General features: G+C 40.7%; 1 protein-coding gene across 48 annotated transcripts in view; it reads left to right on the forward strand.

Moving 5' to 3' along the window:
• Positions 1-23671, forward strand: part of TTN (titin) — a 293526-nt gene that overhangs the window by 221363 nt on the left and 48492 nt on the right. For all 48 annotated transcript variants that reach the window (XM_081862229.1, XM_081862238.1, XM_081862246.1 and 45 more), the window contains 35 exons: positions 128-442; positions 592-740; positions 1191-1341; positions 1432-1713; positions 2336-2638; positions 2728-3030; positions 3136-3417; positions 5129-5428; positions 5550-5852; positions 5961-6269; positions 6353-6634; positions 7523-7822; positions 7978-8271; positions 8384-11344; positions 11449-11769; positions 11852-12136; positions 12293-12592; positions 13644-13946; positions 14928-15203; positions 15307-15606; positions 15695-15997; positions 16321-16620; positions 16741-17028; positions 17122-17418; positions 17509-17811; positions 17919-18224; positions 19002-19289; positions 19392-19682; positions 19791-20078; positions 20673-21263; positions 21349-21453; positions 22003-22200; positions 22291-22587; positions 22670-23257; positions 23353-23655. In XM_081862229.1, coding sequence (XP_081718355.1) covers positions 128-442; positions 592-740; positions 1191-1341; positions 1432-1713; positions 2336-2638; positions 2728-3030; positions 3136-3417; positions 5129-5428; positions 5550-5852; positions 5961-6269; positions 6353-6634; positions 7523-7822; positions 7978-8271; positions 8384-11344; positions 11449-11769; positions 11852-12136; positions 12293-12592; positions 13644-13946; positions 14928-15203; positions 15307-15606; positions 15695-15997; positions 16321-16620; positions 16741-17028; positions 17122-17418; positions 17509-17811; positions 17919-18224; positions 19002-19289; positions 19392-19682; positions 19791-20078; positions 20673-21263; positions 21349-21453; positions 22003-22200; positions 22291-22587; positions 22670-23257; positions 23353-23655 — 13065 coding nt within the window. The remainder of the gene's footprint in view (positions 1-127; positions 443-591; positions 741-1190; positions 1342-1431; positions 1714-2335; positions 2639-2727; positions 3031-3135; positions 3418-5128; positions 5429-5549; positions 5853-5960; positions 6270-6352; positions 6635-7522; positions 7823-7977; positions 8272-8383; positions 11345-11448; positions 11770-11851; positions 12137-12292; positions 12593-13643; positions 13947-14927; positions 15204-15306; positions 15607-15694; positions 15998-16320; positions 16621-16740; positions 17029-17121; positions 17419-17508; positions 17812-17918; positions 18225-19001; positions 19290-19391; positions 19683-19790; positions 20079-20672; positions 21264-21348; positions 21454-22002; positions 22201-22290; positions 22588-22669; positions 23258-23352; positions 23656-23671) is intronic.

Genomic DNA, 23671 nt, shown 5'->3' on the forward strand with positions numbered 1-23671 from the left:
CTATAGGGGCTAATGAAAGACTGGGAGAAGAAACTTCAAATGAAGGCTATAGCATAAATACCATACATAAGTGGTCTATGTGGCGCCCAGCGCTTTGCTTTACTCTATTCTTTACTTTATTCCCTAGCTGTTCCTGGAATTTGTGACAAACCAACAGTCAGCAGTGTCACACATGACTCGATGACCGTCAACTGGGAGGAGCCAGAATATGATGGAGGCTCCCCTGTGACGGGTTATTGGCTGGAGCGTAAAGAGACCACTGGAAAGAGATGGACACGGGTTAACCGTGATCCTATTAAACCTATGACATTGGGAGTTTCTTACAAAGTACCTGGCCTTATTGAAGGTTCAGATTACCAGTTCCGTGTCTATGCTATTAATGCCGCCGGTGTTGGACCGCCAAGCATGCCGTCTGATCCAATAACTGCAAGAGACCCAATCTGTAAGTAATTAAGATTTATTTATTTAATTTATTTATTTATTTGGTGTGAAAGGGGGAAATATAATAAAAGATGGTATAGATGGTATATGTTTGAGAAATAATAAATACGCAGTCTTGTGACAGAATGGTGCAATATTTTTTTTCCCCAGCTCCACCTGGTCCTCCATTTCCAAAAGTTACTGATTGGACAAAATCTTCCGTTGACCTTGAATGGACTCCTCCATTAAAAGATGGTGGTTCTAAAGTCACTGGTTACCTTGTTGAATTTAAAGAGGAAGGGAAAGAAGAATGGGAAAAGGTAGGTGAAATGCTGCCTTTGAAAATTTATTTGAAACATTATGTCGATTCCATAACTGAACATACTGAGGAACATACTGACTCACTGAAAGGGCTACTAACTCATCTGTGTGGCCTAGAAGCAGCAAAAACCCATTGTTCCCCTTCCCCGTAGGTGGCTTTTAATGGTAGCATGAGTGAAAGATAAGGGAGGGAGGTAAGTGATGTGGTGTGGGGAGAGGCATGAAGTAAGGAGGTTCAGGGGGAAGGAATGAAAGGACTCAGGTACACAGCTGCAAATAAAACGTTTTGTGTTGTAATGTGCAACATACCAGTGTGACACTAGATGGTGACAGTGAGCTATGCAAAATCCAATGTATTTTTCAAAACGTTTTTTAGAAAAGCATTTTCACAGTGTTTTTAACATGTGTGTAGATTCCACCAAAGACACAAAATTTCTTTTTGTTTTCAGGCAAAAGATAAAGAAATAAGAGGGACCAAGTTTGTTTTGGCAGGATTGAAAGAAGGAGGTTTCTACAGATTTAGAGTCAGAGCAATAAATGCTGCTGGTATTGGAGAGCCTGGAGATGTCACTGAAGTCATTGAAATAAAGGACAGAATAGGTATGTCTTAGGATAAAAACAGCCTCTCTTTGTTCTTGTGCGAGTAAGAGAATAGAAACTAAATATAAAATATATTGTTTGTTTCTACAGTTGCTCCTGATCTCATGCTTGATGCTCATGTGAAAGACAGAATCGTTGTCCATGCTGGTGGAGTGATCCGCATTATAGCTTATGTCTCAGGAAAGCCACCTCCAACAATTACCTGGAAGATGGATGAGAGAGCTCTCCCAGAGGAGGCTAAAATCGAGGAAACTGCAATTAGTTCTTCTATGGTCATAAAGAACTGCAAGAGAAGCCACCAGGGCCTATACACCCTTCTCGCTAAAAATGCCGGTGGAGAAAGAAAGAAGACTATTATTGTTGATGTGCTAGGTAAGCACTGAAAGCTAACTTGCTGGTGGCTAGACTGCTGATGAGGGCAGATGGCTGATGGATGAATGACAGAAAGTGACACTTTTGTTGATGCATTGGCACTGGCTACCCATATGTTACTGGATCAGGATGACGGCTCATGTACAAAACCCTGAACAACTTGGGTCCAAGATAACACAAGAAGTGTCTGCTCCTTTCTGTCCCATTTCGATGACTTAGATCGTCTGAAGGAAGGCTGTTAGTTGTTCCCAATATCTCAGAAACCTTAGTGTGTCATTATTCCCATACTGCAGAAAACTCTTCTAACAGAGAATCAGTGGACATACTCACTGTTAACCTTCAGACGTCTCTTGGAAGATGTTCTTATGCAGACAGGCCTATTCAGTTGTTAAATTTCCTTTATTTAGACGAGCCAGTCATTCTTGTGATTACTTTGTATTGTTTTATAGTATTTTATATTGTGCACTGCCTTGGTATATTACCGTATATGAGTGGGTGGGGTTATATAAATATATAAATATGTTTTTATAAATATTGCATCTATGTTATTATTTGGGTTCCAATTACAGAAATGTTAAATGTTCATCTTAAAACCATTCTACTGTATTTCTTTCCTTCACAGATGTTCCAGGTCCAGTTGGCATTCCATTCCTTACTGAGAACCTAACCAACGACTCATGCAAACTTACGTGGTTTTCTCCTGAAGATGATGGTGGCTCAGCTATCACCAACTACGTAATTGAAAAACGTGAAGCAGACCACAGGGCTTGGACCCCAGTGACATATACGGTCACCAGGCAGAATGCAACAGTTCAGGGGCTGATTGAGGGCAAAGCATACTTCTTCCGAATTGCACCTGAGAATATTATTGGCATGGGCCCATTTGTGGAGACAACAAAAGAGATTTTAATCAGAGACCCAATAAGTAAGACTTTATTGTCTTTTTTTTTTCCAGTACTGATGAGAATTTGCCTTGGAAAAAGTACCTAACATGTTGCATGTGTTTATTTCTAGCTGTGCCAGAAAGGCCTGAGGATCTGGAAGTCAAAGCAGTAACGAAGGATTCTGTTACACTGACCTGGAACCCACCTAAGTACAACGGTGGCTCTGATATAACCATGTATGTTTTGGAAAGTCGCCTTATTGGGAAGGAGAAATTTACCAGAGTTACGAAAGAGAAAATGCTTGACAGAAAATACACAGTTGAAGATTTGAAAGAAGGTGACACGTACGAGTATCGCGTGAGCGCTTGCAATATTGTGGGACAAGGCAAACCATCATTTGTTACGAAACCCATCACATGCAAAGATGAAATTGGTAAGTTTCCATTCTGGAGCAAACCAACCAACCAAATGTGCATTGGGTGATCTGTGAGTTTTTATAGATATCACTGATTCTTCTTTTTTTTAACAATACTTGTAGCTCCTCCACAACTTGAACTTGATATCCGAGAGAAGCTCACTGTCCGTGTAGGAGAAGCTTTCAGTCTGACCGGCCGTTACTCAGGCAAACCAGCACCAAAGATTACCTGGCTCAAAGATGAAATTTCTGTGAAAGAAGACAAACGGACAAAGATCCAGACTACGCCAGCTACTCTTTGTTTGGGGATATTAAAATCTGTCCGTGAAGATTCAGGCAAATATTGTGTCATTGTAGAAAACAGTTCAGGAACAAGAAAAGGTTTCTGTCAAGTTACTGTAGTTGGTAAGTATTGCTATAGTGCTAAAATAGGTTATTTCCACATGTGGTATGAATTAGAACTGATCAAATGAGGGTGGGATGGCATATCACATGATAACATTTAACCTAATGCACATTGTGAAGAACTTTTCTGATAACAGATAGTTTGTTTATGAAAACGTCAATCAAGAAAAATGAAGGTGATTTCCCCAGGTTAGGCCCCAGTTCATGACTGTATTCTTACTCAGAACAACACCTCCATCTCATGAGGACATAAATTCATGTTTTAATTGAAATATGTGCTGATGGGGTGTCCTAACCACGTCTTTATAAGTCCTTACCATCCAAAATGTTGGGTGAAAGAGCAATGATTTGGTTCCAAAAGGTTGCTTATTGTAAGCAGAAGGTATTTCCACTTTTAGAAGGTGTCTCACCCATTTATGCCAATTGACACATCCCAATGAGTCCCTTTGCCACATGCCGCACCATTCTTGACGTCTCCCCACCCTCAGAAGTAGCTTGAGGAAGGCAAGGAGGGAGTGGGAAAGCCCTGTTGCAGTTATGGAACTCCCCTTACACTTCTCTGAGCCCAAACCACTTAATTATATCATTAAGTTCAATCCATTTATTGTTCAAATGAGACGATTAACCACTGTAGCCTGCAGAAACCATCAGGACAGCATCATTGTTATACTAATAATCCAATCTTGATGCTCTAGCACAGGCTTCCTCAAACTCAGCCCTCCATATGTTTTTGGCCTACAACTCCCATGATCCCTAGCAAGCAGGACCAGTGGTCAGGGATTATGGGAATTGTAGTCTCAAAACATCTGGAGGGCCAGGTTTGAGGAAGCCTGCTCTAGCAGCAACATTATAAATGAAATATTATTCTGGCACTGCAGGATGTCTCTCTAGACCAGTGGTCCCCAAAGGTAAAGGTAAAGGACCCCTGGATGCTTAAGCCCAGTCAAAGGCGACTATGGGCTGCAGTGCTCATCTCGCTTTCAGGCCAAGGGAGCTGGCATTTGTCCACAGACAGCTTTCTGGGTCATGTGGCCAGCATGACTAAACTGCTACTGGGGCAAAGAGGACCGTGATGAGTGCCAGAGCACACAGAAACATCGTTTACCTTCCTGCCACAGCGGTACCTATTTATTTACTTGCACTGGTGTGCTTTCAAACTGCTAAGTTGGCAGAAGCTGGGACAGAGCAACAGGAGCTCACCCTGTTGTGCAGATTCGAACTGCCAACCTTCCAATTGACAAGCCCAAGAATCTCAGTGGTTTAGACCACAGTGCCACCTGTGTCCCAGTTCCCAAAATGCCCTCCCCAAAAAATACTGCTTGGAAACTACTGGTGGTGTTCGTCAACAACTTAATGATTCTTCTCCCTGTTGTAGTGATTGTAATGTGCTGTTTTAGTTGCTGTATGAGTTTTAATTCTACTGCTTCTTTTATTTCTTACATTATATTTTATTGCAGGACAATTTGCTCTCCTTAGAATTCCAAACTTCAATACAATGTAAGAAATGAAAAAGCAATTAAAAATCAATGTGCATATTAAATGCAGACTTCTGGCAGAGTACATTTCTACAATACCACACCACTTTATCACCTTTTGTGGCTATTCTGTGTCTTAACCATTTTGCCCTATTTATTTTTCTTCACTTGCTAGGGGTGTTTGATCTGTACATTAGTGTTTGATGCATAAATATATTTCTTTTACTTTTAAACAGACCGTCCTCAACCACCAGTGGGCCCAGTTATTTTTGATGAAGTTACTAAAGATCATTTTGTTATCTCCTGGAAACCTCCCTTGGATGATGGTGGAAGTCCAATTACAAATTACATTATTGAGAAGAGAGATGCAAACAGAGACCTCTGGATGCCAGTCACGTCAGCCAATGTCAAGACAACGTGCAAAGTCCCTAAATTACTTGAGGGAAGAGATTATGTTGTCCGAATCTATGCTGAAAACTTGTATGGCATGAGTGATCCTTTAATATCTGATGAAATGAAGGCCAAGGATCGTTTCAGTATGTTGTTTATTTGCCAATTCATTTTACTTAAGTCTCCGCCATATTTCTACTTCACTTATATTTTCATATTATTTTTTGTATGAAATGGATTTAAAACTTGAAAACATTATTTCTTCAGGTGTTCCTGCTGCACCAGAGCAACCTATCATTAAAGGCGTCACCAAAAATTCTGCTTTAGTTACCTGGAAGAAGCCATATGATGGAGGAAAACCAATAACCAATTACATACTTGAAAAGAAGGAAACTATGTCTACTCGATGGGGAAGAGCCACCAAAGATCATATTTACCCAGATACTCAGTACAGGGTAACAGATCTTCTTGAAGGCTGTGAATATGAATTCCGAGTTTCAGCAGAAAATGAAATTGGCGTTGGTGATCCTAGCCCACCCTCAAAACCATTTTTTGCTAAGGATCCAATCGGTATATTCTCATGTATTATATTTGTGATATTACTTGGTATCGATTAATCTCTTTTTCAGATTCATTATTCCAATGTAATGGGGTGTTGTTGTTTTTTCATTTTTACAGTAAAACCAAGTCCACCCATTAATCCTGAAGCAGTGGATAAAACTAAAAGTTCAGTGCAATTATCCTGGCAACCACCACGTCATGATGGAGGAGGCAAGATCATAGGCTATCTCATTGAGTACCAAAAGGATGGCGATGAGGAGTGGAAAAAAGCCAACCATACACCAGATTCTTGCCCTGAGACAAAATACAATGTCACCGGCCTCACTGAGGGTACCAAATATAGATTCAGAGTCTTTGCAGTCAATGGGGCAGGAGAATCCGAGCCAGCTAATGTTCGTGATCCAGTTGAAGTCAAGGACAGACTTGGTAAGCAGAACATGATGTTTTAATTTGTTTTAAAGGGCTAAAGTGGATATATTTTCTGAACACGATGTCCCTTTTTTTTACAGAGGCTCCTGATTTAATCCTGGATGCTAATATGACACGAGAACAACACGTAAAAGTTGGAGATACATTGAGGCTAAGTGCTGTAATTAAAGGAATTCCATTCCCAAAAGTGACTTGGAAGAAAGAAGATAAGGAAGTCCCTACAAAGGCAGATATTGAGGTTACAGGAGTTGGCAGTAAGCTTGAAATTCGACACGCAGTCCATGAAGACGGAGGGAATTATTCCCTGACCGTGGAGAATCCGGTTGGATCAAAGACTGTTTCAGTAAAAGTTCTTGTTCTAGGTAATGAATGGAATGATGTTAACACTTCTACTGGGAGATAAAACATGACAGAGGTGAATGATAGGAACATACCTATGTACAACAGAAAAGCAGGAATGAAAAATTATATTTTTCATCATCTGTTAGCAACCTTGTTCCCCAACTTTGGAAGGGAATTTTCTAAATGTTATGAAGCATTATCAGAATCCTTGTGGTGTTAAAATACACACACACCAAATATGGGTGGGTGCAGCCATAGTCTTTGGAAAATATTAATTGTTTTCTGAGGTTCATAGTCACTGAAATTAATAATACTAATAATTTTACTGTTTGTACTCTGCCCATCTAACTGGGTTGCCCCAGCCACAACACAAACATACATACAGCGAAGCTACTGTAAATTTGTTGAAGAAATCGGGGTGAGGGGCGTTGTACACAAACTAGTTTGATTTTACACCCTGTACTTTGTGTCAGGTTTAATTATCCAGGTTCGGATGAAAAATGTTTAGAAATTAAAAATGGTCAGAGGCTGTCCGTCCTCATTTTCTAGAAATAAGAAGTATACAATCATAAGGAAAAGACTCTTCCTTGCAAATAATATACAGTGGTACCTCGGTTTAAGAACTTAATCCGTTCCGGAAGTCCATTCTTAAACCGAAACTGTTCTTAAACCGAGGCACGCTTTCCCTAATGAGTCCTCCTGCCACCGGTGCCCTTCCACCGTTTGGCTTCCATTCGTAGACCAAGGTAAAGTTTGCAAACTGGGACACTACTTCCGGTCTTGCGGAGTTCTTAAACCGAATCGTTCATAAACAGGACTGTTCTTAAACCGAGGTACCGCTGTATTTAACACAATATTTTTATACATTGAACATTTATTTCATTTTTTGTTTTGTTTTGTTTTTCCAGATAAGCCTGGGCCTCCCAGGAATCTACAGGTCAGTGAAGTGAGAAGAGATTCTTGCTATCTGACTTGGAAGGAACCTGAGGACAATGGTGGCTCTGTCATTACGAATTACATCGTGGAAAGGAAAGATGTTGCTGCTGCTCAATGGCTACCAATATCATCATCTTCTAAGAAACACAGTATGTTGGCTAAATACCTCATGGAAGGCACTCAATATCTCTTCCGTGTTGCTGCTGAGAACCAGTATGGAAGAGGTCCTTACGTTGAAACCCACAAGCCGATTAAGGCTATAGATCCACTTCGTAAGTACAGTTCACTTACTATTTTGTGTTCTTTTTTTTATTAAAAAAAAACAACCTTTGTCAACTGTGTTGATCTATACAATGTGTATCAGCATTTGGAAATGTTTGTGTATAAAAATAGAAATGCTAATTCTGTTTTCATCTCATTTTAAAAGATCCTCCTGGCCCACCAAAGAACTTGCATCATGTAGATGTTGACAGGACACAAGTGTCTCTTGTTTGGAATTGGCCTGATCGGGATGGTGGTGCTGAAATAACTGGATTTTTGGTGGAGTACCAAGAAGAAGGGAAAGAAGACTGGACAAAATTCAAAACAGTCCCTGTGCCAGAATGTGTTGTTACTGGTCTACAACAAGGGAAGATTTACAAATTCCGCGTAAAAGCCCAAAATATTGTGGGTCTTAGTCTTCCAGACACAACCATACCAATAGAGTGCCAAGAAAAAATAGGTAACCACTGAATTTGTATGACTGTTCACAGATTTCATATTCACTGCTGAAATGTAACTCTTGTAATGGGGAAATATCTATAATATATGCATTATATTTTTTTTTATTTCAGTGCCACCATCAGTTGATCTAGATGTGAAATTAATAGAAGGCCTTGTTGTTAAAGCTGGCAGCACAGTGCGGTTCCCTGCAATCATGAGAGGCGTACCTGTTCCCACTGCCAAATGGGTCACTGATAATGTTGAAATCAAATCAGAAGGCAATTACAAGATTGATACTGATAATTACTCTACAGTTCTCACTATTCAAAGCTGCACAAGAAAAGACACTGGAGAATATCTGCTCACAGTATCCAATATAGCTGGAAGCAGAACTGTTCCTGTTCATCTAACAGTTTTGGATGTTCCTGGTCCTCCAACTGGCCCAATTGATATTCTGGAAGTCACTCCCGATCATATGGTTATTGCTTGGCGACCTCCTAAAGATGATGGTGGAAGCGCTGTAATTAATTACATTGTTGAGAAACGAGAGACAAGGAAAGAAACCTGGGGAGTGGTCTCTTCAGGGACTAATCAAACTAGAATTAAAATTCCACGTCTACAGAAGGGCTGTGAATATATTTTCCGAGTTTGTGCAGAGAATAAGATAGGCGTTGGTCCACCTCTTGATTCAAAACCAACAGTTGCCAAGGCTCTGCATGATCCACCATCTCCACCTGGTAAACCAGTAGTTAATGATATTACAGAAAATGGTGCAACTGTATGTTGGACTGTGCCAAAATCTGATGGTGGAAGTCCAATAACTGGATACATACTTGAACGCCGTGAAATCTCAGGGAAATGGATACGTGTCAACAAATCTCCAGTGCTTGATCTGAAATTTAGAGCTACAGGCCTCTTTGAAGGCAGCACATATGAATTCCGTGTTTTTGCAGAAAACAGTGCTGGCATAAGCAAGCCATCTCCACCTTCTGATCCAATCAAAGCATCACGCCCTATGACACCTCCTGGACCTCCCATTAATCCAAAACTCAAGGATAAGACCAGGGAAACAGCTGAGCTAGTATGGACTAAGCCACTCAAAGATGGTGGTAGCCCCATCCTGGGATATGTTGTGGAATGCCAGAAAAGCGGAACTACTCAGTGGAATAGAATTAACAAAGATGAACTCATCAGACAATGTGCCTTTACAGTACCTGGGTTAATTGAAGGAAATGAATATAGATTCCGCATTAAAGCTGCTAATATTGTAGGAGAGGGAGAACCCAGAGAATTGCCAGAAACAGTTCTTGCCAAAGACATTCTCATGCCTCCAGAGGTAGAACTGGATTTGACCTGCCGAGATGTAATTACTGTCAGAGTAGGCCAAACAATAAGGATTATAGGCAAAGTGAGGGGCAGACCAGATCCTGACATAACATGGTCTAGAGATGGCAAAAATATAACGAAAGATAAGCGTACTGACATAATTAATGAATTCCCTCATATAGAGCTGCAAATAAAACCTGCTGTAAGAGCAGACCATGGAAAATACCTAATTACAGCTAAGAATAGCAGCGGACATGCCCAAGCATCAGCTATTGTTAATGTGCTTGATAGGCCAGGACCTTGCCAGAACCTGAAAGTAACCTATGTCACCAAAGATTCTTGCATGGTCTCTTGGGAGAATCCTGAAGATAACGGTGGCTCAGAAATTACAAACTATATAGTAGAGTATCGTCAACCAAACCAGAGAGGCTGGTCAATAGTTTCTTCTGATCTTACTAAGAGGATAGTGAAAGCACATCTCGTTGAAAATCATGAATACTTCTTCCGTGTTTGTGCAGAAAACAAAGTAGGTCCAGGTCCAGTTGTCGAGACCAAAACTCCAATCCTTGCTATTAACCCTATTGACAGGCCAGGTGAGCCTGAAAACCTTCACATTGCAGAAACAGGAAAGACATTTGTATATCTGAAATGGAGGAGACCAGACTACGATGGTGGCAGCCCCAACTTAACATACCATGTTGAAAGAAAACTGAAGGATTCCGATGAGTGGGAAAGAGTGCACAAAGGTAGCATTAAGGAAACACACTATATGGTTGACAAATGCGTTGAAAATAAAATTTATCAGTTCAGAGTTCAGACAAAGAATGAAGGTGGGGAAAGTGACTGGGTGAAGACAAGTGAAGTTGTTGTTAAAGAAGAAATTCTGAAACCTGTACTTGATCTGAAGCTGTCTGGAGTACTGACTGTGAAAGCTGGTGAACCAATAAAAATTGTAGCAGGACTTAGAGGCAAGCCCCAACCAGAAGTATCTTGGGCAAAGGATTCTGCCGATCTATCCCAATCTCCACGGGCCAAAATTGAAACAACTTCAGACTCATCTAAGTTCCTTCTCTCCAAAGCAAGGCGCACAGATGGTGGTAAATACGTTATTACTGCCACTAATCCAGCTGGTAGCTTTGTAGCATATGCTACTGTAAATGTTTTGGACAAACCAGGACCTGTCAGAAATTTGAAGGTGGCTGATGTTTCAAATGACCGATGCACAGTCAGCTGGGATGTACCTGAAGATGATGGTGGTTGTGAAATTCAGAACTACATTGTAGAGAAATGTGAAAGCAGACGAATGGTTTGGACTACATATTCCTCCTCTGTGCTAATGACCCATATACACGTAACACATCTCATTGAAGGCAATGAATATATATTCAGGGTCCGTGCAGAGAATAAAATGGGCACTGGTCCCCCAACAGAGACTAAGCCAATTATAGCAAAAACAAAGTATAATAGACCTGGTCGTCCAGATCCTCCAGAAGTCACAAAGGTCAGCAAAGAAGAGATGACTGTAGTTTGGAATCCACCAGAATATGATGGTGGTAAATCAATCACAGGATATATATTAGAGAAGAAAGAAAAAAGGTCATTAAGGTGGGTTCCTGTTACCAAAAGTGCAATTCCAGAGAGACGCAAGAAAGTTACAAATCTCATTCCAGGATATGAATATCAGTTCCGTGTCAGGGCAGAAAATGAAATTGGAATTGGTGAACCAAGCTACCCATCAAAACCAACAATAGCGAAGGATCCAATAGGTACTGATCTTTCCAATATTTTTTTGTTAGTAATACTTCAATTTAAATTATCTTTCTCTGATTCACTGATATGCTTACTTCTGTACTTTTCTGTCATCTTACAGAACCACCTGGTCCTCCCATTAATCTTAAGGTTGTTGATAGCACGAAGACCTCTATTACTCTTGGATGGGGAAAGCCAGTCTATGATGGTGGTGCTCCTATTATTGGCTATGTGGTAGAAATGAGACCCAAAACTGAAAAAGCAGGTCCTGAGGAAGGATGGAAAAGATGCAATGTTGCTACACAAGTTATTCATACAGAATTTACAGTGACAAGCTTGGAGGAGAAAGAACTATATGAGTTCCGGGTTTCTGCCCAAAATCAAGTAGGCATTGGCCGGCCTGCTGATTTGAAAGAAGCTGTTTCTCCCAAAGAAATTCTTGGTAATTTTGCCAACAGGCCATTAAATTATTTGCTATCTTAAAAATTGCTTTCAAAATCTAAACTTTTAATGTTCCTTTTCAGAACCTCCTGAAATCGATTTGGATGCAAGTCTGAGAAAGTTAGTCATAGTCAGAGCAGGATGCCCCATAAGACTTTTTGCCATTATTCGAGGGCGACCAGCACCTAAAGTTACCTGGAGGAAGGTGGGAATTGACAATGTGATCAGAAGAGGCCAGGTTGACCTGGTTGACACAATGGCCTTCTGCGTCATCCCCGATTCTACACGGGATGATTCAGGCAAATACACTTTGACAGTTGTTAACCCTGCTGGAGAAAAGGCAGTCTTTGTGAATGTCCGTGTCCTTGGTAAGTAATGTCAATAATTTTAACATCTATTAATTGTTGTTCTGTGATTTATGAATGTGTTATTCATTGCAGTTTCTTTTCCATGGGACTCTCCCCACTTACTTTGAATAATTGTGGCCTAATATTGGTTGTTTATTGTTTCCTTTCCTCCAATAGATACTCCTGGACCTGTAGCAGAGCTTAGTGTCAAGGATGTCACAAAAACGTCCTGTCAGGTTTCATGGACTCCACCTGAAAATGACGGTGGTAGTCCTGTCACACATTACATCGTGGAAAAACGTGAGGCTGAGAGAAAGACCTGGGCAAAACTTACCGATGATGTAAAGAAGACTAGTTTCAAGGTTTCTAATCTTATGCCAGGAACTGAGTATTTCTTCAGAGTCATTGCTGTCAATGAATATGGCCCTGGTGTTCCAAGGGACACACCCAAACCAATCCTGGCAACAGATCCGCTAAGTAAGTATTTGTTGATGTAGCTTCTGTATTATTTCATTCAGGAGATTCAGATTTTGTATGATAGTTCAGATAGTCAAAATCAGTTGTCACTGCGCTTAATAAATAAAAATAATAATAAATAAATAAATAAATTCATTATTTATACCCTGCCCATCTGGCTGGGTTGCCCCGGCCACTCTGGGCAGCTTCCAACAAATACAAAAACACAATAAAACATCAAACACTAAAAAATTCCTGATACAACACTGCCTTCAGATGCCTTTAATTTCAGGTTGGGGGAACTCAGGCATTAACACTCAGAAATATCCCTGTGGCTTGGGGGTATTTTGAGGTGAGTGCTTTGACAATGTGTCTTGAGGTACATATTCGACTCACAAACCCAATCCTTGACTGGGGAGCAACAGAATGTAGACAGACACATGCCCAAGGAACAAGAGGAATGCTTCCCTCATATTTATGAGATAACCTCACCTCCCTGCACTTATTTAATTGACTTGTTGTTTGACAGATCTTCTATTTGCTATATTTCAAAGAATATAACCTGTCCACAAATACATTGCCAGCTGAGTCTTCTTCCAGGGTGTGGAGGCAATGTGTGGATCACAAAAACAATCAAACCAGAATAGAAGTACCGTATTGGCCTGAATATAAGCCTCACTTTTTCTCCCAAATTCTGACTGTGAAAAGTTAAAGTGTGACTTAAATTTGCGACCTTACAAAAATTGGCTTTTACGATATTGCTGCTAAAGCAGATATACGGTAAAAAGGAAAGGGTGTGAGTGCCTGTGGAATTTTAAGGGAGCAGCTTATATTCGGGTATTCTTTTTCTCTTTCCCCCTTGAATTTTAAAGGTGCGGCTTATAGTTGGGTGCGGCTTATATTCAGGCCAATACGGTACTACAAAGTTCAGAGAAACCACTGGTCTCATGACTTATGTATTCAAATGAAAAAATAAAATTGTACAATATATTCTGTGTCCCGTCCCCCCACTAATAAATCATGAGAAGATGTAATGATCTTAGAAATTATGCCTGCCTGTTTTATTTTTAAGGTGAACCTGATCCTCCAAGGAAACTTGAAGTGACTGAAATCACAAAGAACAGTGCTACTTTAGGGTGGCTGCCACCGTTGCGTGACGGTGGTTCCAAAATTGATGGCTACATCATTGCATATCAAGAAGAGGGTCATGCTGAGGATCACTGGACACAGTACTCCGTCGTCAAAGATCTTCATATTGTTGTTGCTGGCCTAAAGGAGGGAAAGAAATACAAATTTAGAGTGGCTGCAAGGAATGCTGTAGGAGTAAGCCAGCCAAAACAAACTGAAGGCATCTATGAAGTTAAAGAGCAACTGAGTAAGTAGCTAACTATGACCACTTGTACAATTGAAATATATTTTAAATTCAATTATTTTGATTTTGTATCTAAATTTGGATGTCACCTCTTAAAGATATTTAAAATTAGGTCCTGTCACATAATCTGATTCTTTAGTGACATTCCTTTTTTAATGGGTTTATCGGGGTTTTCCCAAAACAGCAACATACAAAGACATTCAAAAGGGTCTACAAAAAAACTTCACAAATAGGCTCGTTGGCTCTGAGATCTTCTGTAGCAAAGTATTAGGTGTTAATTCTGGCCTGAAGAGTACTGAATGTGGGTCCCAGGCCCAGAAGGCAGTTTCTTAATAGTTCGCTTCATTTATGCAGAAGTTTACCTTAAAAATTTGTGCACCTCCCCATTATAAGATGTTGTGAAGCTTTCTGCATCCGAAGAATAGGACAGCTATACAGTTAATTAAATAAAATAGCACACTGCTCAGACCTTAGAATAAACCTACAAAAGAAGCTAGGAGGAAATGAAGCAGGGATATTATATTTCAAAGATATTAGGGGGAATACAAGTTATCGGGGCTAGTTCCTTGGTGACTATTTGAAAACAAACAGTTTTTGGTTGGTTTGGGGACGTAATATCAGACCTTTTGCCTTACTTCTGCAGAATATAGATCAGAAGTGGCTAGTCTGTGGCGTAGCCACACCTCCAGACACTGTTGGGCTGCAACTCTCATTTGCTGCAGCCAGCGTGGCCAGTGGCTATGGGTGTTGGAAGTTGCGGTCCAGCAACATTTGGAGAGTTGCAGGCTACCCCCAGACAAGAGCATGAAAGCTGTCAAGAGACTGACATTTGTTTTCGGGGGGGGGGGCAATGCATGGTAGTTTTAAGTAAGAATGATATCAGCTAAAGATTGTGAGAACTAATTCAAAATACATGCACATAAGTTATTAATTTTTGTGTGTGACCTACGTGTCTGTTTCCTATCGTTTGATTTTTAATTTCAGTGCCGCCTAAGATTCTGATGCCGGATCATGTCAATATAAAGGCTGGGCAGAAACTCAGGATTGAAGCACATGTTTATGGGAAACCCCACCCGACTTGTAAATGGATGAAAGGAGACAAAGATGTGGCAATATCCAGCCGCCTGGCTGTGCATAAAGCAGACAGCACTTCAGTTCTCATCATTAAAGATGTCATTAGGAAAGACAGTGATTATTACAGTCTAACAGCGGAAAACAGCTCGGGAGTAGCTACTCAGAAAATCAAAGTGGTCGTCATGGGTACATTGAATCTTCTCTTCCATGCTTACTTCTCAACATTCTCAACATGGTTCATCAATGAGCATGACCTTATTTATACCTGTATGTTTATCTCTTTCTGTAGATGTCCCTGGTCCACCACAGCCACCATTCGAAATTTCTGACATAGATGCTGATGCTTGCTCTTTGTCATGGCATACTCCTCTTGAAGACGGTGGTAGCAACATCACCAACTACGTGGTTGAGAAGTGTGATACCAGTCGAGGAGACTGGATAACAGTGGTAGCTTCTGTTACAAAGACGAATTGCAGAGTTGGAAAACTCACCCCTGGAGAAGAATACATGTTCCGTGTTCGTGCTGAAAACCGATTTGGAATTTCTGAACCGCTTCCGTCCGATAAGATGATTGCAAGGTTTCCATTTGGTATGTCCACCTCAGACAGTGGTGCAGTCTTTATTAGAATACTTCTAAGGGTGAAATTATTTTTTAAATCTCATGTTTTTCTCTACAGATGTTCCTAGTGAACCAAAGAACGCACGTGTTACCAAGGTGAACAAGGACTGCGTTTTTGTGGCATGGGACAGGCCAGACAGCGATGGAGGCAGCCCAATAACTGGTTATCTCATTGAACGTAAAGAAAGGAACAGTTTGCTTTGGGTGAAGGCCAATGATACACTTGTGCGATCCACAGAATACCCATGTGCAAATTTAATTGAAGGCCTTGAGTACACATTTAGAATCTATGCTCTGAATAAAGCTGGTGCAAGCAAGCCTAGCAAACCAACAGATTTTATTACAGCAAGAACACCAGTTGGTAAGCAAAACATTTGCATACATTGCATTATGTATAACTATTATTGTTAATACTGAGCCGACTTAAGTACCGTAACATTAGGAGAATATGGCCAAAGCTAAACTTTCTTAAACTGCACTGATTTCAACAAGTAAGGTAAGCATTTGCTTATTGAATTCCAATGGAAAGCCTTGATTTTGGCTAAATTGTGCCCAAAGTTTAATTTCTCTGGATTTAAAAAGAAAGAAAGAAATATACCATGTTTGTTCAGTGATATGCATCCTTTGTGTTGTGACATTTTCTATCAAATGCCGTAGAATAAACCTGACCTCATTTGTTTTTAGATCCCCCTGGCAAACCCGAGGTTATTGATGTCACTAAGAGTACTGTGTCTCTTGTCTGGGCAAGACCAAAACATGATGGTGGTAGCAAGATACTTGGCTACTTTGTTGAATCCTGTAAACTGCCTGGAGAAAGATGGGTACGATGCAATACCACTCCCCATCAAATACCCCTGGAAGAGTACACTGCAACTGGTCTGGAAGAAGGTGCACAGTATCAATTTAGAGCCATAGCAAAAACAGCAGTGAACATTAGCTGGCCTTCTGAACCTTCTGATCCAATAACCGTTCAGTCAGAAAATGGTAAGGAACGCATTTGAGTACCATTAGAATTGAGCCATACTTTTATCCTTCTCATGGTTATGTGCTCATTGGAATGTATTTTCCCCCCCTCCCCTTCTACATTTTTTTTTTACACTGCAGTACCACCAAAAATAGAACTCGGTGTAGCTATGAAATCCTTGCTTGTAGTAAAAGCTGGAACCAATGTTTGTCTTGAGGCTAATGTGTTCGGCAAGCCTATGCCAACTATTAGTTGGAAGAAAGAAGGGGAGATCCTGAAACCAGTTGAAGGAGTCAAGATAACCACCAAGAGAAATTTATCTACTGTGGAGCTCTTCAGCGTAAATAGAAAGCAAACAGGAGATTATACTATCACAGCTGAAAATGCAAGTGGTTCCAAGTCAGCAACTATTAAACTTAAAGTACTAGGTAGGCTAAAAGTTCATTTGAATCAGTGTATTTAAACTTCAGGAAATGTAGCAGTTGGAAGACTTCACTCACCGCCTAATTTTTCTTTCCCAGACAAGCCTGGTCCTCCAGCTTCAGTTAAGATTGTAAACATGTACACAGACCGAGCAATGCTTTCTTGGGAACCTCCTCTTGAAGATGGAGGCTCAGACATTACTAATTACATTGTCGACAAACGCGAAACAAGCAGACCCAACTGGGCTCAAGTCACCGCCAATGTCCCCATCACTAGCTGCAGCGTTGAGAAACTAATTGAAGGACATGAGTACCAATTCCGCATTTGTGCTGAAAACAAATATGGAGTAGGTGACCCCATTTTGACTGACTCAGCAGTGGCTAAGAATCCATATGGTAAGCTTCTCTCACTGGATTTTTCTACCCATTTAGTGTCAATCTATGTTTTAACATTTGCTTAAGAACATTTCAAATTATTATTTATAGATGTGCCTGGACCATGTGAACCACCTATAATTAGTAACATAACAAAAGATTTCATGTCGGTAAGCTGGAAAGCACCTGCTGATGATGGCGGCTCCCCTATAACTGGATATATTGTTGAAAAACGTGAAACGAGGGCAGTTAACTGGACAAAAGTGAATAGAAAGCCCGTCATTGAAAGAACCATAAAAGCCACTGGACTCCAGGAAGGAACAGAATATGAGTATAGGGTAACTGCACTGAATAAAGCTGGACCCGGCAAACCTAGCGGAGTATCTAAAGCAGTATATGCACGTGATCCTCAGTGTAAGTTGAACACATGCACATTTTTCAGTCTTCTGTGACTTTGTGAGTGTGTGCAAATGGGTCTGCCAGATCATAATTGTGTAATTTCTTGGTGCTTTCCTTCTCAGATCCTCCTGGCCCACCAGCATTCCCAAAAGTGATTGACACCACCCGTAGCTCTATAACCCTGTCTTGGACCAAACCAGCATATGATGGTGGAAGCCCTATTATTGGCTACCTTGTTGAAGTAAAACGAGCAGATACAGATAACTGGGTCCGGTGCAATTTGCCAAGGAATTTGCCAGATACCCGTTACGTTGTGACTGGACTCACGGAGAACACAGAATACCAGTTCCGCATTTATGCTGTCAATAAGATTGGATATAGTGACCCAAGCGATGTGCCAGACAAGCACCTTGCCAAGGACATTTTAAGTAAGTTGTCCTGAAAAGAAACTGACTTGTTGACTTTCATGCATATTGTAGGTGTCGGTATAGAAGGTTTAGTGGAGGGCCTATGAGAAACTGGGGCTCTGTGCTGAAATGTTTCATGAACTTACATATGTCTAGTCTTTAAACCACTATTCCCTCAGTTGTTAAAAATCACACAATCTAGCCACATGCTCCTCATTCTGCTCTGTTTCTAAAATTTTCTTGAGAATGGAATCCTCAGCTTTTCTTTCCAGCTGCACTATCATTGTTGTACATTTTCCTCTACCCAGAAACACACTTGCTCCTTCTCTGTCTTGTGTGAAAGAAAACAATGTCCTCCTTCTGAATAATAATGCAAAGGTATCATGTTTTGAGTGCAAGGCAAGCACACTTTCCCAATGGGAAGCTCCTAGATAGTTGTAGAAAAGTAGGGACCGCAACTTGACTGAAAGTGTAGAGTGGATTCTTCTCAAAACAAAGGGAGAGAAGAATATGAGAAACCACTGGTGTCTGGCTGGGTGGCATGAAAACTGGCAATTAGGGAAGGAAGGCTAGAGTAACATTTAGAGAGATTTCCTCTCTTTTACTCATCCGCATGCTTTTTCTAAAAAAGAAAAAAGAAAGCCTGAGCTTTATTCCCCCTAACATTGTATTTTTGTATTTTTTCTCTTTCCTTTCCATTCCCATCCTGCCTCAGCCACTGACACTGATTTTTTTAATTATATTTTAAATTGCTATCATCAGCAATTTATTTGACATCTACTTTTATTTACATTGCAGTTCCACCTGAGGGAGAGCTTGATGCTGAATTGAGGAAAGTTCTGGTATTACGTGCTGGAGTCACAATGAGGATTTATGTGCCAGTGAGAGGCCGTCCACCTCCCAAGATTTCTTGGTCTAAAGTGGATGCCAACATAAGAGACAGGCAAGGACTAGATATCAAATCAACTGACTTTGACACCTTCCTGCGCTGTGAAAATGTAAACAAATACGATTCTGGAAAATATGTCCTGAGTCTGGAGAACGTCTGTGGCAAAAAAGCATACACAATGGTTGTCAAAGTACTTGGTAAGTGCTACGTGATTGCCTATTATGGTCTTAACTATCCATACATGTTTTATTTTATATATTTTAATCATTAACTGGAATGGTTTATTTACATCTGTACAGATACTCCTGGGCCACCTATTAATCTGATTGTAAAAGAAGCATCTAAAGATTCTGCCTTTATTTCATGGGAACCTCCTATAATTGATGGCGGGAGTCCAGTGAAGAACTATGTGGTTGAAAAACGTGATGCAGAGAGAAAGTCGTGGTCTACAGTAGCCACAGAGTGTCCGAAAACAAGTTTCAGGATCTCTAACTTGGAGGAAGGCAAATCTTACTTCTTCAGGGTTTTTGCTGAAAATGAATATGGCATTGGCGACCCCTGTGAAACTCGGGATGCGGTTAAAGCTTCTGGTGAGAATACTCACATGATTACCCTATCAGGCTATTGTTAAAAGGCTCTTGTGCATCTAACTTTATATTAGCGATTTGTTCATCATTATATTCTTTTCTCCCTGCTAGAAACACCTGGACCTGTTGTGGACTTAAAGGCTTTGGCTGTGACAAAGTCATCCTGCAATGTATCATGGAAAAAGCCCATTAGCGATGGTGGAAGCCGCATTAATGCATATATCGTTGAACTTATGACTGGTGAAAATCAGTGGCAGGAAGTTATGAGGTCAAAGAATCTCCAGTATTCAACAAGAGACTTAACAGAAGGCAAAGAATATACCTTCAGAGTGAGAGCACAAAATGAAGCTGGGTATGGAACACCTAATGAAATTACAGTGCTGGCAAGGGACGATATAGGTGAGTAGATTCATACATTTTCTCGTTCACAGAGCACACTGCATATGTCAGTATAGTGAACGATAGAACTACCCCATGAGATAGCCATGCCAGTCTAATAAAGCAAAAATAGCAGAGGTGTCACAAAACCTTTCGTTCTTTTACAGAACAGAAGTTACTGAAATGAAGCAACTGTATTCACTGCACTGAACATACAATAATAATAATAATAATATAATAATTTATTATTTATACTCCGCCCATCTGGCTGGGTCCCCCCAGCCACTCTGGGCGGCTTCCAACAAAACACTAAAATACAATAACCTATTAAACATTAAAAGCTTCCCTAAACAGGGCTGCCTTTAGATGTCTTCTAAAAGTTTGGTAGTTATTTTTCTCTTTGACATCTGGTGGGAGGGTGTTCCACAGGGCGGGCACCACTACCAAGAAGGCCCTCGGCGCTGGACCTCAGTGTCCGGGCTGAACGATGGAGGTGGAGACACTCCTTCAGGTATACTGGACCGAGGCCATTTAGGGCTTTAAAGGTCAGCACCAACACTTTGAATTGTGCTCGGAAATGTACATACAATCATTCAATACCTTTTTGTCTTCCAGTGGCACCTGATCTTGATTTAAAAGACCTGCCAGGCTTGTGCTATTTAGCTAGAGAAGGAAGCAGTTTCCGCCTGAAAATCCCTATTAAAGGCAAACCAGCACCAACGGTGACATGGAAAAAAGGTGAAGACCTGGCTCTTACTGAGTCGGGAAGAGTTGCATTTGAAGCTACAGCAGTTAACACCTCACTCCTTGTACGTGATTGTCATAAAGATGATGCTGGGAAATATACAATCAAACTGAAGAACATTGCTGGCAGTAAAGAAGCGACTATTTCTGTGAAGGTTGTTGGCAAACCTGGAATCCCAACAGGACCTGTGAAATTTGATGAAGTCACAGCTGATGCCATGACATTAAAATGGGCTCCTCCCAAAGATGATGGTGGTTCAGAAATCACTAACTACATTATTGAGAAGAGAGACAATGTGAATAATAAATGGGTCACATGTGTGTCTGCTGTGCAGAAAACTACCTTCAGAGTCACAAGACTTCATGAAGGCAGTGAATATACTTTCAGAATCAGTGCTGAAAATAAATATGGAGTCGGCGAAGGTCTTAAATCTGACCCAATAATCGCAAGGCATCCATTTGGTAAGCACAAAAAATATGCTTGTTGTGAAGCATTCTGTCATTTAAGGTTCAGTCTAATTCTCTCTTACATTTATTATATTTCTAGATGTTCCCGATGCTCCACCACCACCCAAAATTGTCGAGATTAGGCGTGATTCTGCCTATTTAACATGGACAGACCCCAAAAAGACAGGTGGCTCACCTATCACAGGTATTTCTTTTGACATTTAATTTTGCATAAGATTACCTAAGGTGTTAAATCCTAGGCTCACAAATGCCAATCATGATGTAACACATGTTCCTACCCTCCACCAGCTTTTGCAATGTCCAGACCCAACTAACGTCAAGGCTCTGGTGTCTGTAAGGCCCGAGGGAGAGGCATGTTGAGAAGCAGCTTAGATTCAAAGCCTTCCAGTGCCACAAATCAGGGTGATATTGAGCCGCATTTCCAATGGGAGGGGAAAATACAAGTGACAACAGAGTGTAGAGTGTTCCTCTGCCCTACTGGCTTAAGCCTGGCATGGCAATGGATAAGGCAGTGGAACTGTCTTCATATTTCACTGCCACCACCTCAGGATTGTACTGCAAAGCTTTTTAAGTAGCCAGTTGCCTGATGTCCTGCAATGGTGACAGAAACTGCTCAGAGATATCAGACAAGGATGCTTTTGCAAAATAAAAAAGTTGGTTCCTATCCACCCCCATTTTTGTTTACCTTTTGAAATACTAAGCATGTGTTTCCTGTGTTTGTATGCTTCTGTAGGTTACCACCTTGAATATAAAGAAAGAAATAGTATTTTGTGGAAGCGAGCAAACAAGACCCCATTAAAGATGAGAGACTTCAGAGTGACAGGGTTAACAGAAGGTTTGGAATATGAATTCAGAGTGATGGCAATCAATCTTGCTGGAGTTGGTAAACCAAGTCTGCCTTCTGAGCCAATTGTAGCCCTTGATCCAATTGGTAAGCTTCCCAAATTAAAGAGATAAGTCTTCATGTGTTAGAAAACTGTGATATACACTTTTTACTATTTCTGTATTCTGTTGTTTTCAGATCCTCCTGGGAAGCCTGAAGTTATCAGTGTGACTAGAAACTCAGTGACTCTGATCTGGACAGAACCAAAATATGATGGTGGACATAAATTAATTGGCTACATAGTGGAGAAACGTGATCTACCTTCAAAGACTTGGATGAAGGCAAACCATGTGAATGTTCAGGAATGTGCATATACAGTAACTGACCTTTTTGAAGGATCTAAATATGAATTCAGGATTAGAGCTAAGAATACCGCTGGTGCTATTAGTCCTCCATCAGAATCTACTGGAGCCATTATATGCAAGGATGAGTATGGTACGTATTCCCTGTAAAGGCACACACCAGTTTTTAATGTTTTAAGTATCTTCTTTCCTAACATATTAATTCTCTTTTACAGAAGCACCAACTATTGTTATTGATCCTACTGTCAAAGAAGGCCTGACTGTTAAGGCAGGAGACACCATCACAATGTCTGCTATTAGCATCCGTGGCAAGCCACTTCCAACTTCAGTGTGGTCTAAAGGAGGCAAAGATTTCAAGCTTTCAGAGACTGTCCATATTGAATCAACTCCAACTTCTTCCACGCTTTCTGTCAAGTATGCCGCTAGAAAAGATTCTGGTGAATATACGATCACTGCAACCAATCCTTTTGGTACTAAAGAAGAACACGTACATGTAAAAGTTTTAGATGTACCAGGCCCACCTGGACCAGTTGAAGTGAGCAATGTTTCAGCTGAAAAGGCTACTCTCACATGGACACCACCAACAGAAGATGGCGGGTCACCAATCAAGTCTTATGTACTTGAAAAGAGAGAAACTAGCCGCCTTCTATGGACTCAAGTTGCTGAAGACATTCAGTCTTGTAGGCATGTTGTGACTAAGCTTATTCAAGGAAATGAGTACCTTTTCCGTGTTTCTGCTGTGAATCAGTATGGCAAAGGAGAACCATCTCAATCAGAGCCAGTTAAAATGGTGGATAGATTTGGTAAGCAAAACTAGTCAAAAGGTATATGAATTTACTGCTGTATATATATATAAAAACATTTATGTGTTTATCAAAACCTGTTTTCCTCCTTTTAGGGCCTCCTGGTCCACCTGGTAAACCAGAAGTATCAAATATTACGAAAAACACTGTTACTGTAACCTGGAAAAGGCCAACTGATGACGGTGGCAGTGAAATCACAGGCTACCATGTGGAAAGAAGAGAAAGAAAAGGCGTGAGATGGGTCAGAGTTACAAAGAAACCAGTATCAGACCTTCGATGCAAAGTGACTGGACTCCTAGAAGGAAATGAATATGAATTCCGTGTCAGTGCAGAAAACAGGGCAGGAATTGGGCCACCAAGTGATATTTCTCAACCAGTATTAACCAAGGATGCTGCATGTTAGTATGATTTCTA

This window comes from Podarcis erhardii (assembly GCF_964252035.2).
Source record: "Podarcis erhardii genome assembly, chromosome: 1".
Taxonomy (NCBI): domain Eukaryota; kingdom Metazoa; phylum Chordata; class Lepidosauria; order Squamata; family Lacertidae; genus Podarcis; species Podarcis erhardii.